General features: G+C 40.8%; 1 protein-coding gene across 1 annotated transcript in view; it reads right to left on the bottom strand.

The window, feature by feature from the left end:
- Window positions 1-4,362: 4,362 nt before the first annotated feature.
- The window catches only part of MAPRE1 (microtubule associated protein RP/EB family member 1), a 30,562-nt gene continuing 21,150 nt past the window's right edge, over window positions 4,363-13,774 (bottom strand). Inside the window, exons 5-7 of the mRNA XM_004370445.2 lie at window positions 13,109-13,230; window positions 7,728-7,880; window positions 4,363-6,085 (exon numbers count right to left, since the gene is read on the bottom strand). Of these exons, the coding sequence (XP_004370502.1) occupies window positions 6,029-6,085; window positions 7,728-7,880; window positions 13,109-13,230 (332 nt within the window). The 3' untranslated portion in view covers window positions 4,363-6,028. The remainder of the gene's footprint in view (window positions 6,086-7,727; window positions 7,881-13,108; window positions 13,231-13,774) is intronic.

The raw sequence follows: 13,774 nt of genomic DNA on the forward strand, positions 1-13,774 counted from the left end.
CACTCTTCCTATCACACCACACTGCCAAACAGAACTCTAGGTTCAAACACCGAAGATTTCAAAACCCATGATTCAAGAAAAAGGAGATTCTCAGTGTGGTTAGGCAGCTACTCATCTGTCTTCTCAGAAAAAAAAAAACAAAACTATAAGGGAGAAATGATACTAAGTCAGAGAGTTCAAAATTCTTAGGAAATTCTTAAAAATATTTTATTTCATTCTACACTGAATCTTACAATTATTACTTCCTCTCTCAGCCAGGGAAAGGGGTTCACACACAGAAGCAAGCTAGGCTACCCTGTAAAAAACACTAATAGCTTATTCCATGCTCCCAAGCAGGATTTAAAATTTCAAAGTAAAAACAGCAGCCATTTATAATTATATATGTTTAACTCTCACATTATTTTGTAGAAAAACATATAAAATGAAAAAAAAGCAGTATCAAGTTTAAAAAATTAAGTAAAATGCTAAAATCCAGATGACCTTGAGGTTACAACAGATCTTAAAATTACTAGAACTACTTTAAAATATATAAATAGGCCCCATTATGAGACATATACATATATATGAACATGATGAAACAACTGAGAGCCAAGACAGAGAAGAAATCTGAAGGTCATTCAAGCTTAGGTAAGGATAAACCATGACTGAGAGTGGGTAAAACTTGAACACATAGATTCCTGCACTAAATGAGAATTCAGGGATGGTGTATTAGCAAAACTCTCCCTGTAGCTTACGGCCTGTGGAAAAAAAGTCAAACTCATGTGCCGAACCATTTGTCATTTTTGTCAAAGCCCCTTTTAGAGCCAAAACCAAAAGTACTTTTATTAAAGCACAAAAGTTCTGTACAGTTTACAGGATTCCCAAATGATTTCATTGTTAGTGAGCCTTTCTTCAATTTCCCACATGCAAGATACATGCAGCTGATGCTGAGAAACATTGTGCTTTACTTTGAACAGAGACTGCCAGTCAACTGACGAAAACCAACCTCCAGAGGCAACATCTTTTAGAATTTTGCACTCCCCTGCTCTTTCCCATTCTACTATCCTATTGTCTTTTACAGACCTAAGTAAATTTTTCTGAAGCAGAAGAGGTCTTGGGGAAACCATCCATACCCATCTCCTCACTGGGATGCAAGCCTGGAGGATCCCGGTCTCAACAACCAGTTCATGGTGTTCCCACAATAGCGCATCTCGCTCCTTGATTTCTGTAAAGGTCAGAGAGAGGTACTGTAGCCACATGCCCCCTTCATATGTTAAGTCTACCCACTCATATGCTTGACCTTAGACTTTAATAGTCTACACTGTATTTTGTGAATCATCCATCAAGGCTGTATCCTAGAAACTCAGCTCTGCCCCTACTGGAGACCAACAGGAGCCATAAAGCCAGCTTTGCTGAGACTTACTTTTATGGACTGATCTCACCCGCCAAAACCTTTCCGAATCTCATTCTATTGTCCACACTGAAAGTTAAACTAAAAGACATCAGTACCTGTGCCCAGCCTCCTATCCTCACCAACAGTTCCACAAACTGCAAAAAAAAAAAGAAAGTAAACCAGGAAAAAGGGAGAAATAAATTAAAGTATATAAAGTGATACATCTTACCAACTTCCAAACTGCTGATAAATCATTTTGCGATTCTAAATCTCTCTCTTGATGGTGTTTATATTAAAGTCCTTTCATGGGTACCCTGGTTTGCTTTCAAATGGTCACAGCAAAAAGAATTGCCTCTCTCTACACTCCCCATACTCAGGAACATGTCTATGAAAACTATTTCCATTTTACATTTCAGAATCTCAATCTCTCTGATAAAAAGAAAATGTTATTTAAACTTTAATTAAAATATATATATACACACATACATATATATATATATAAAATAAATCAAAATTTAAGGTTCTGATTGAGGGGCCCAGAAATTTGACTCTGAGGCTAGACCTGCTCACCCAGATAACTAAATTAATGAAGCTACCTGAATACAATCTCCTTCAACAGAGATCTTCTATACTCTTAGGGATTAAGGTAACATTACTTTCCAATTCAGATTAAGCCAAAAGGGAAACAAACCTTCACAAATTGTAGCTGCAGCCACGTTCAGTGTAAAAGTACAGAACCCCTCCTTGGGCTTCTTTTAGTGAGGGACTGTACACACAGTTTTACTCTCGCATGTGAAAACTAAGAGAAAGAAACATTGTGAAGATACAGAAATATGAATTTGCCTCATTTTAAAGTTTTACAAATCCAATTGTGAATTCAAAAGTATGGCATATTCCTAATTTCAAATCAATAACAGTTCCAGACCAGCAAAATGACTGGTCGGTCATTCACGAACACGGATCACAGGCTCAGGTTCAGCCTGGTTCAAAGCAATTACTTCCACTCTGTTGACAACGGTCACAGATTTGGGTCACCCCACATACTAGTAAGTTAATCTGATTAGGCTGATTAGGCTTAAAGCTTTAGTTTTGTTTGTGGACTAAGCTATGAACTATGGCAAACATCACAAATGGCACTCTTTGTACTAAAAACAAGAAAATTCTTAAAGAAAACCTTCTCTAGAGTCATCTTGGCTACAGGAAGAAAAAAAAACTGCTTCCTTTTCAACACCATATTACATTCAAGAGAGTAAACTTTCAAGAAAATACAAGTTTTTTAAATCAATGAATCTGAATCACTGAGTCACTGAATCACTGAGTCTTCATTTAAAAAAAAGAATGTGTGTTTAGAACTCAATTTCACTTGGGAAAAGCAGGACGAAAATCGATTTACAGTCTGAAGATAGAAAGAAGCTGGACTTATCAATACCAAGCTGAAGGGGAAGAAAAAAATCTAGAACAGCTTGCTATTCATTTTACAAAATACCCAAAGCCTATCCTCAGGAGTGCCCTCCCTGCTTCCTCAGGATACAAAAACCCTGTCCTAAGCTTTTCCTAATCCGTAAACAATTTCTGACGACCTGAAGAACCCACGCCGTAAATAATCCTCCCATCTGTCCAGTGCTTTCTAACATTGTGGATGCTTTTTTGGTCTGTCAGCTCCTTGTGATCCCAGCAAGCACCCAGTGAGGAACTTCAGCCAACATCATCCCTGTTTTGCTAGTAAGAACGAGAAAGGTCAAGCAGCTCCAAAATCACACACAGCTAGGAGGCGCCTGCAAGGACTCAAATCCAATGCTCCCCTCACCAGTATTAAGACCTGAAGCTGCAGGTATCTGGTAAAGCCTAACTAAGGCAGTATTTCTCACAAGTATAAGGTTGAAGACATCAGGCCCAGGTCACCTGATGTACGTAATAAAATGCAGATTTTCAGTCTCCTGACTCAGAATTTCTGGGGATGGACTTCCCATTTGCTTACTTTTCTTCCCTGCAACACAGAATTTGCCAAGCAAACTCAGCAGCTTATCCAAGTCTACTGCGCCGATGACCGAACCTGAAGTAGTCACATCAAGAGATTTTCTGTACCTCAGCCTGAAGCACTAGGTCAAAGGTACACACAGGATCAGCTTCACTCCTTACCAAGGTTAACTTCTCAGTTGACATCACCCAAAAGTATCTTCACAAACTCTATGCCTTCCTGGAGGTATCTTTTTGTAGATTACCAACACATAAGGTGACAAATTCCTTATGAAACTGTATTAACATTTCAAGGAAGATATCATACCATTAACTTCTAGAGGAAGTAATGTTGGTGTAACTTCAGTCAAAATCATCAAGTCAGGTTTACAGAGCATCCACAGTTGTGGTAGGTCCTCTAAAGACCTCACAAAACAACTACCTTCTGCCCATTTAATTTTATTTAATACTGGAAATGGCAGCAACTCTCCTTTTGAACTCTTGAACTCATTTTAAAGGCACAGAGTTACAAAAAGGAGGAAAAAAACCTAGAGTTACAATCTTAAGATTATTTTCTAGACTAAGACTGTGTTCATTTCCTTTGAAACATACTACAGGAAAAACAAAAGAAAATCTCCCCATGGTCATCTGCCAAGCACTGTCCTGCTGCATTTCTCAGGAGGAAATAGAACTGATGAGGCTTCAGGGCAGCTGGGCCAAGCCTTGCACTTCTGCGAGGTAAAACCTTTCACAGTAATATCAAAAATTAAAACGCTGAGAGGCTGAGAAATCTAATGTGAGGAATAAACAAAACAGGAAGCACACTCACAAATAAACACATTCGAAATAACAGTGAAGGAACTGAAAAGCTCAGCCCAAATTTACGAAAGCACTGGTACCATATCACTTAACCTAAAAGCATATACCCACGGCGTATACCACATTTTGTTGTACACAGGGTCGCCATGAGTCAGAACCGACTTGATGGCACCTAACAACAACAACATGGCAAGACAAATTTCAGAAGACATGACACTCTTGAAATACAGAACTTTATTTAGAAACTGTTTAAAGTAGAAAAAAACCCTGTCAAGAAAGACCAGGTGGAAAATGGGTTCCCAATAAACTGGAATTTTAGCGCAACAAAAGTCTAAAAGGCCACAAAAGAGAAATAGCACCACTGTCATTTAAACAATGGCTAATTACTTGCATTTTTTTTTGTTTTTTTGGCATTGTTAATCACTGAATTTCTGTTTTCCTCTGAATTCCACACAGAGCATGCACTACACAACAATTTTATCATAAAATACCTGTTTTCTACACACATTTTAGGACAAGCTACCACCAGAAACAAATCAATACAAACACATTAGGGGCTGAACAATCTCAGTAGTGGGTGACACACATTTTGCAGAATTCTGTCAAACAAAGGGACTGAATAGGCTATGGGCAGAGCAAATGAGGGAGAGTTAAGGAATGAAATATTTTAAATATTAATAATTAAATCAGACATGGTACTGTATTTTCTGCAAAAGAAAATTAACATTTAGTAACACGCTACGAATTTATCTCCGAAGAGATTAGTGCACTGGCAAAGTATTCCGATAACAGTGGAGAGCTGTGGACAGCAGGTACCGAAAACACCCAAGCCTTGCAGGTCCCAAGGTAGTGATGGACTTCACTGATCACTCCCTTTGCCAGAGGTCCAGAAAGAACTTGCAGCATTATCACCTGCCTGCTGTACTTCCTCTCTAAGCAGAAAACTTTAAGAAGCCAACAAAGAGGAGTCCCCAGTGGGCAAGGGGAGCAGAAAAGAGAAACATGTTAAATGTAAACTTAAAAGACAGCAAAATGGGACACTGCCCCCATTCAAATCCCACATGTGGGCAAGTCCGCAAAAGTAGCTGTTAGATCGAAAAACTGGACACACCTTATTTCCCAAAAAAAAAAACACAATACATAGAAATTTCAGGGATAACTGGGAAAATCATGAGGAGAAATGTTCACTGAAAACCGAGCTCTTCAACTCAACATCTCAGGGCTGAAACATACTCTCTATTCATCAGGGCAACAGTGCCTCTTGATTTTTGTTTTTAGCAGGGATGCAACTGGTCAGTGACACCACATGGCTTTACAGAGCAACTCTTAAACTTTTCTGTTGGGCCAATGTCTAGGCCTCCAAAGATTCAAGCAGCCCTACAAGGCCTATCAACAGCAGGTTCCAACAAAGGTGCCAAGGTCTGGCCCTTCCTTTGCAAACAATGTCAAACACACAAAATCTCCTGTCATGTTACACTTTACATTTTGAAATATGGAAGCATATTTTAAATACTCTTAAGGCATTTTATTTATTAAACGTTCTCTGCCAAGATTTCACATTAGCTTAAAAATTAATTCAGTCTTTACATTTCTCTACTGACACCTTCTCCAGCAGCCACGTGATGAGCCCCATGGTCAACCTCTTTGTTCTCTAGGTGAGCCAACTAGATGTTAATACTGCTCTGCTACAAAGTAAAAGCTCCTAACTCAAACTTATGGAAAAAGGAGTGAGACTTCTGCAAAGTGCACTTTAAGAAGAGGTACTTTTTGCTTATGAAAAGAAACCAGTGAGTCCTCTAAGAATCATAAAAGGGAGTATTTTACAGTTAAGCACATGATTTGGAGTGAAGAATTCAGATGTTGCTCTGCTGGTCCAGGCTGCTAATACTCTTCTTGTTCCTCCTGTGGGCCCCCTTCATCAGGTATCACAAAGCCTTCCTAAAACGCAAAAAGGAGAGGGAAAGGCTATTACTCAACATTGAATGAATGGCCAGTTCCTACTGTGGGTTCACTTTCCTCATTTCTAAAGCATCTCAAAGTCAAAGGTTCCTCCTGTCTGAACCACACATTTGGCACTTAACCACAAAAGGTTAAGCAGCCACGATTTTATTTCTTAGGCAGTGGAATCACATCTTGCATAAGGCAAAAACTGAGCACAAATACACTCTCAAACTTTTGGGGGTGACGAATATGTACATTGTCTTGACTACAGGATGATTTCACACGTCAAGTTATCAAACTGTACACATGAATATGTGCAGCTTATCATATGTCAATTTTACCTCAATAAAGTTGTCTAAAACAAAAGAAAATTTACCCTCAAAAATCCCTGAAAAAGTCATCCATAAAATTCAGTATTACACCATCTCCTCTCAATAAGCCCTACACAGCCAGCTCTTCCTTAACTCATTCTTTTGATTGAGCCCCAGAAGTAGTAGGCATGTACTTAGGAATCACGCTTTACCAAAAACATCCGCAACAGCGGAACTGACCCAACACTCTACCCCCGACACAAAAACACACTCTCAGTCCAGGGCATTCTGGCACGTACTTATTGCAGGGAATGACTACACTATCGTTAACTATTAGGCTTCTCCTTCAATCACCCAACTTTTTTTATTTTTCAACTGAATCCCTATGGATGCATTTACTTAAAATATGACTCTATTAAAATACTCAGACTAGACCAAGTTATTTGGCAGGATCCCTGTCTTCATTATCTTTGTTTTCATTATTCAGCACAGAGTAAGCCCTAAATACTTACTATCAACTTTTCAGTCATCAGTTTTATTCTCCCAAAATTCACAAGATCCGTTTAGAGGGCAGTGATAATGGCATAATATTACCTTATATCTGTATAGTGTGCTACGCAACTATAAACTATAAAACAGAGTTAGACATAAACTCTGACTTGGCCTTCCAGACCTTGATAGGCATGCAGGAGCATTGTAAGTAAATAAATAAGATCAGTAAATAGTGGACACAGCAAGACACTAAATCCTAAATCTAGGGAAAATCAGTCTTTCCTGATTAGCTAATATGTCATGACTAATATCAGCAGATTCGGCTGTGTAATAAACATAGGTCCAATGAAACCTGATCACAAAGCACTTTGAGGGAATGGGAACCAGGCGAGCTCCTGGGAGGGAGGAGTAAAGGAGCACTCTGACAGCTGTGGGCAGCAGACACCAAAGAAGGGGCCATTTGTCTCATTCTCCAGGGCATGCCTGGAGCCCTGCTAAAATGGAGGCAACACCTCAGGCTGAGGGGTCCCAGCAGCGGTGGGTGAGGTAATAGGATGAGGGTGTGGTCTATGGCACTCACCACCTATCAGTGGCCACAAACTACAAAGCAGGGCAAGCCAGCTACTTCCTTGTCCTACTCCTGCCTCAAACGCTCAAAGACTTCAAGACAGAGACTACAGCTGGGCAGAGGTACCATCTGGCTGTCTGTGAAGGTTCCAAGATGAAGCCTGGGAGCATGACAAGCATCAGCAAAAAGTTTGCCAAAACCAGCAGATAAAATGTATTTTCCCTCAGATGGCGAAATGGAAAGAAAACATCCTCATGTCAACACGTACGTCTGTGGCATAGAGAATGTCCACAATCCTTTGCAATACAGGGTCGTTCTCCCCTTCATTCTCCTGGCAAATCAATTCAATGTTCCTTAGCTTTCCAAAGTAGAAATCTCTCTCCTTCTCCAAATCTTCAACGGTAAGCTTCAATACGTTGACCTGCACAAGATATTAAGAAGAGTGAGACACACCAGGCATTAATGTATCAGTAACATTCAAACAAACTTCTAACCCAAAAGGAGATGTGGTCTTTGACCAAACTATCTAATACCTACACAAAAATCCATGTCAGTTTGTCAGTTTTCCTCAGCCCCAGATAAAATGGACTTGTTCACAGCAATCTTGGCTATAATAATAGCTCCCAGGAAAGGGTACGCTATAACCAGAAACATGCAGGAACTTCTCAAGGACTGAAAAAGGAGTAAAGAGGAAAAAACCAGGGGAGTCTGAGACAAATACAGAAGTAGAACCCACAGCCCAGTCAACAAGGTGGCTGACAATCATAAATTGGGTCTGTAACAGGGACTAGTCAATCTAGTCCATTGAAATGGAGAGTCTGGCCCGGGGGGAATAGAGGACGAGAGTAGAAATGGTGAGCAGGGAGGGAAAGACTAGTTAAAGATGACTAATAGTAGCCAAAGACAGTTAGGACTGAGAGAGGCCTGGACACGGAAAACTCTCTGGTTCTTTCTCCCTCCCCAGATGCTGGCGGTAAGGGCTATCTATGACTCTAAAAGAGCAGCAATTTGAGGAGAGGTTCCTGGTCCCTTTCTCCCAGAGACCCTTCAAAAGGGAGAGAAGACAGCAGATGCAGGGAGCAGATCCAACACATTCCACTGCTCGCTCCATAGAGCATCTCACCAGGTCACCACACATGCTGATCCTCCAAGAGCTTCCCTGAGGGGTTATGGTTCCCACAAAGAGCTGTGAAGATATAAATCCCCCTTGAATCCTTCCTCAGTCCCTGAGAGGTTCCTGTATGTTTCAGGGTATAGTGCTTAGTCTAGGACTATATCTAGCCAAGAGCAATAAAAGTAGTAGTAACTCTCAAGATCCTTTGTGTATTTTAACCATGGTACATCTTCATTCAAATGTATTCAAAACTATGACAAGTGAATTCAATTTCACTCTTACTGAATGCAAATTACATGGCATATGGTGAAGCATAAAACCCTCACAAGACTTACAAGCTAAGGCCACAGAGCAGCATGGAAGGCCAAGTTAGGAAATCGAAGGTAGAGGAGTTAAGGATAGTCTGGGTAGCAGGGAATTCTGAGAGCCAGAAGGCACCATGGAGATCATCTAGTCCAACCTTCTGAACTGACAGCTGCCAAAACCAAAGCAAACAGCTTGTCTAGCTTCGCCACAACCAGATACAACAGAGGGGCTCAAGTCCTGTCCGAGGGTGGGAGGAAGCTCTCCCTTCATAATGTGCAATGAAGAAGCATCAAGAGATGGAGAAGCAGATGACCGGGGCCAGTAGGCCCATTCTGTCAAACACTTAACTTAGAAATTCTTCACCAAAGTCCTCGTTCTAGACAATACTCTTGACAGTTTCCAAAAAGTCCTACCATGGCCTGGTAGCCAGTAAAGCTAAATCACCCATCTCTCCCCACTCTCCCTACCCCTGCTTAGTTACTTCTTCTTGTCTTTCCTTAACCTATCAACTAGCCCCAAGGTGGGGTATAAGAACGGTACAGAAGGGCATGAATTGACCAACCCCAGAAGTAGGAAGCTGCCTCAGAGCTTCACGATCCAAGAGGCAGAGAAGAGGCCTTCTAACCACGTCTGGTGGCATTAGTGACCGAGGAAGAGAGGGAAGTCAAAGTAGCTTAAAATGGAATGTTAGCTTGGAGTCCACCCAGATGCCCACATCTCCCCGTGCCATCCTCACAAACCATTAAAAACTTCTCTGGCCTACAAATCACCAAGGGCACCAAAGCTGATACCCAGCCTTCTGGATCCCACTTGCGGGGCCAAAGCAGCATTCTTGGGTGGGGTCAGGGGGGACACCTTTTAGCTTCCTGTGGAAAAGTCTAAGTAGCTTCTGGTTTCTAGGTACCAACCATGTACAAACAAACATCTGTTACCAAGTGATCTGTTCTCTGCAATAGATATTAACTCCTGAAGAATACCCTGTTAAGAAATCAAATGTTAAAAAGACAATACACTTAACTCACAAGTCACCAGAGAATCATTCTTAAATTTTAGTCTTACCTCCTCAAAAAGTCCACAAACTCAAACCACAAGAACAGTGTCTCCTATATGTCTGTTATCACCCCACCAATCTAGTCAACTCTGTACCCACGATAAACAAGTACTAAATCCCTGGCTCTCACCTAGAACTCCTTTAAATACTGATTTATGAGGTTATTAAATCTGTCACTAGTAATCAATGTTACTCTTAGAACCTTCTCTTGAGTAAAGCAGGTTTACTCAAGGAGAATGCTTTGGACCTGCACTGGCCAACAGGGTAACTATAAGCCACATGCTGCTACTGAGCACTTGAAATGTGGCCAGCGCAGACTGAGATGGGCTGTCAGTATATAACACACACCAGATCTCACGGATCTAGTTCCAGTCTTCAAATGGAAATACCTCACTGATAATTACTTATCTCGATTACATACTGAAATGATAATATTTTGGATATATTGGATAATATGCTATTAAAATCATTGTTACTTATTTCTTTTTACTTTTGTTAAAGTAGCTACCAGGAAATTTTAAATTGCAGATATGGCTCACATTTCTGGCTCACATTCTATTTCCATTGGAAAGCACTACTTAGGACTAAAATAACCCAAAATAAATTTCTTTAGAATGACTTAAGAATGTGAAGTCCTTGCAGATTTCCCATGCACAGGAATACTACAAAATAATGTGTAGAATGCATCGTTTTTTCTTAGCATAACACACCCATTTGACTCCAGATCTACACACCTTTATCAAGGCCACAAATTCAAATACTTTCAGGACCAAGAAATAATGTAAATGAGCCAAGATAGACAGGTTTAAGTAACCGTGTGGGTAAGGACTTTGCAACCTGGAAAGAGCCTAAAATCCTTCATATTTAAAATTTTTCATTTTTTTTTTTAATTAAAATCCTATGCAGCCCAAACAAAGTACTTCTGTGGCATGGCTGGATCACCTGTTCACAAGTGTTTGACCCTAGTCTTCCAGGCTCAATGAAGCACCTGTTAGTGAACTTCTAGCCTCTGTCACCTTAGCCTCCAAACCAAATCTGGCCCCCTTTTCCCCCACTCGACTCTAAAACCTTGTTGTAAAGCACTGCTGGAGACGGACAACCACACAGAGTTCCAAACCTTCTACCTTCCCTTTAAGGCCATAAACCCTCCAACCTCAACTACTAAAGTTCTGCACTGGCCATCCAAACCAGCCGATCCCGGTCGCTCTCTCAGGGAGTGAAGTCCCAAAAGACTCCAACCACACCGGCTGCCACTAAGTCTTCTCCAACTACATCAAAAGCCCCTTCCAGGCCTAGACCAAGTCTTCCACACCTTGGTATTCTCCCCAGTGCTTAGCAGTACTTTGCCCAGTACAAGCTTTCAATATTTATTTGGTGAATAATTACAATTTCTAATGGTGGATGTGAGGAAACAAAGAACCTTCTCTATAACCCTAGATAAGTCACACAACCTCCTGCACTCACTCACTTCCCCATTCAGCAGTGACTGGCCTAGGCTCTGGAGCCAGGTATACCTGGGTTCAAATCCCAGCTCAAGTTATTTAACCTCTCCAAGCCACACAGTCCTCATCTGTAAAACCTCACAGGGTTGTTGTAAAAGTAAGATGAAAGTGCTTAGTACAGTGCATGGCATAAGCACTCTAAAATGTTAGCTACTTTTGTTATTATATCAAACATGAGTCCAAAAAAAAAAAAAACTTAACTTCCAAAAACACTTCAGAACTCATTTACTCCACCAACACCACAGACAAGACCATAATAATCACAACTGCCCTTTCTCCCATCGCCATTTATCCCAATGGTGTTGGTGCCAAACACCATTAACAGTTCATGTAATCTGCTCAACTACTGTGAGCAAAGTATTAGCCCCACTTCACACATGAGGCAATAGGTTCAGAGAAGTCACCTGACTTGCGCCAGGTAGAGGTATGCAGCACAGTTAGGACATCCAAATCTGTGCAACATGGGACAGAGCTGAGCAGAGAGCAGCAGTCCTACAGAATCTGTACATCTTCTCCTGAGAGCACAAGATCAACTCACTGGCCACCTCGCCTCTGCATTAACAAGTCTTTACTCCTGTGTTTTTCTCTGAAACTGCCTCCTGTATACATCCATGCTTCAAAATAGATAGTTACAGGAAAGTCTTATTTTCTAGGACTTCTGTACTCCACAGTGACAGTGCCCAGAGGGTGCTTAAGTCAACGAAGGACAGGGAGGGTGACCTATTTACCATGACACTCCCAAGGCACCTAGAACTATGAGGCACACACAAATGAGAGAATAAAAAAATGAAATGTGATATTTGGGAAGGCTCTCATGTTCCCAATCTCCTAAAACCATGGGTCTGGGTACCAAGAGGTTCTGATTAAACTAGCGTTGTTCCTCTCAGTTTTCAGGACCTGGCTTTTTAAAAAGTAAAAAGCTCCAATCCCAACTTCACTAGAATCACAGGGCATCCATGATTTAAAAACTGGAATCCAGAGAGTCATCCAAAAGCAAACAAAGTAACCATGAAGTTTAATGAAAAAATTTCTAAAAATCCAAAATTTGTTCTCATCAGAGACCTGTGACAAGAACCTTAAGGATATTTAACTAACCCTGAAGAAGCAAGACATATCAAATCACAGAACAGCAATAGGCTTCTCATACCAGTTTCACTCTCAACTCTGGAATGAGCCCCACTTCACACCTGAGGTGCAGAGCAGTTAACTGACTTGCACCAGGCAGAAGTAAATGGTACAGTTAGGATTCAGCACAGTGACTGTGAAATCTTTTATTGCTATTATTATTATTCAGAAAGGAACCCTCATTTATATTTTGTCAGAGCCAAAATTCAAGAGATACTATCTGGCATCCCAAAGTACCCTGACAGCATTCCAGAAACATCCAACAGGGTTCTATTCTATGGGCCGGTTTCTGTTCTATAGGCTTAGGTTTCTGTCAATTGAACAGGTTCCAAAAATGCCTAGACGCTCCTCTTTCATCTCCACACATACACCCATGCTCCCCTCACACCATCTGAAGTGCTCTCAGGAGAAGACACACAGATTCTACAGGATATTTTGGCAATGAGACAACGCAGGCACTTCTACAAGAATACAGACAAGCCTCCCGAGTCAGTGCAGCAAGCGGTCTTTCCGCTGAAGTGACTCATGTCTTGGATGCAGGAAGTGCCTACCTGCTGCATCAATTCAGCTGCTTCGTCATCCCCGTTGCCCACACCAGGATTCTTTCTCACCACACCTGGGCCAGCCTTGGAAGCTGCAGTAGTTCTCTGTGTTGAAATGGGCCTCTGTGGAGCTGAGAGAGGAGCAGAGTTTTGTTTTGTTTTGTTTTTAAACTGTGTTAAGATATACATAACAAAACATTTACCATTTTAACCATTTTTATGTGTACAATTTAGTGACATTAATTACATTCACCATGCTGGGCAACCATCACCACTATCCATTTCCAAAAGTTTTACATCACCTCAAACGGGAATTCAGTACACCTTCAGAGTAACTCCCCATTTCCCCATCCCCTGGTAACCACTAATAAATTCTGGTCTCTATACATTTGCCTACTCTAGCTATTTCATGTAAGTGGGATCATGTAATATTTGTCCTTTTGTGTCTGACTTATTTCATTCAGTATAATGTTTTCAAGGTCGTCCACGTTGTAGCATATATCAGGAATTCATTTCTATTTATGTCTGAATCATATTACATTGTATGTATATACTACATTGTTTATTCATTCATCTGTTGTTGGACACTTGAGTTGTTTCCACCTTTTTGCTATTAGTATTACAATGAACACTGGTGTAAAAGTTATCTGTCCCTGCTTTCCAGTCTTTGGGGTA

The sequence above is a fragment of the Trichechus manatus genome, unplaced genomic scaffold, assembly GCF_000243295.1.
Source record: "Trichechus manatus latirostris isolate Lorelei unplaced genomic scaffold, TriManLat1.0 scaffold00008, whole genome shotgun sequence".
In the NCBI taxonomy this organism is placed as follows: Eukaryota; Metazoa; Chordata; class Mammalia; order Sirenia; family Trichechidae; genus Trichechus; species Trichechus manatus.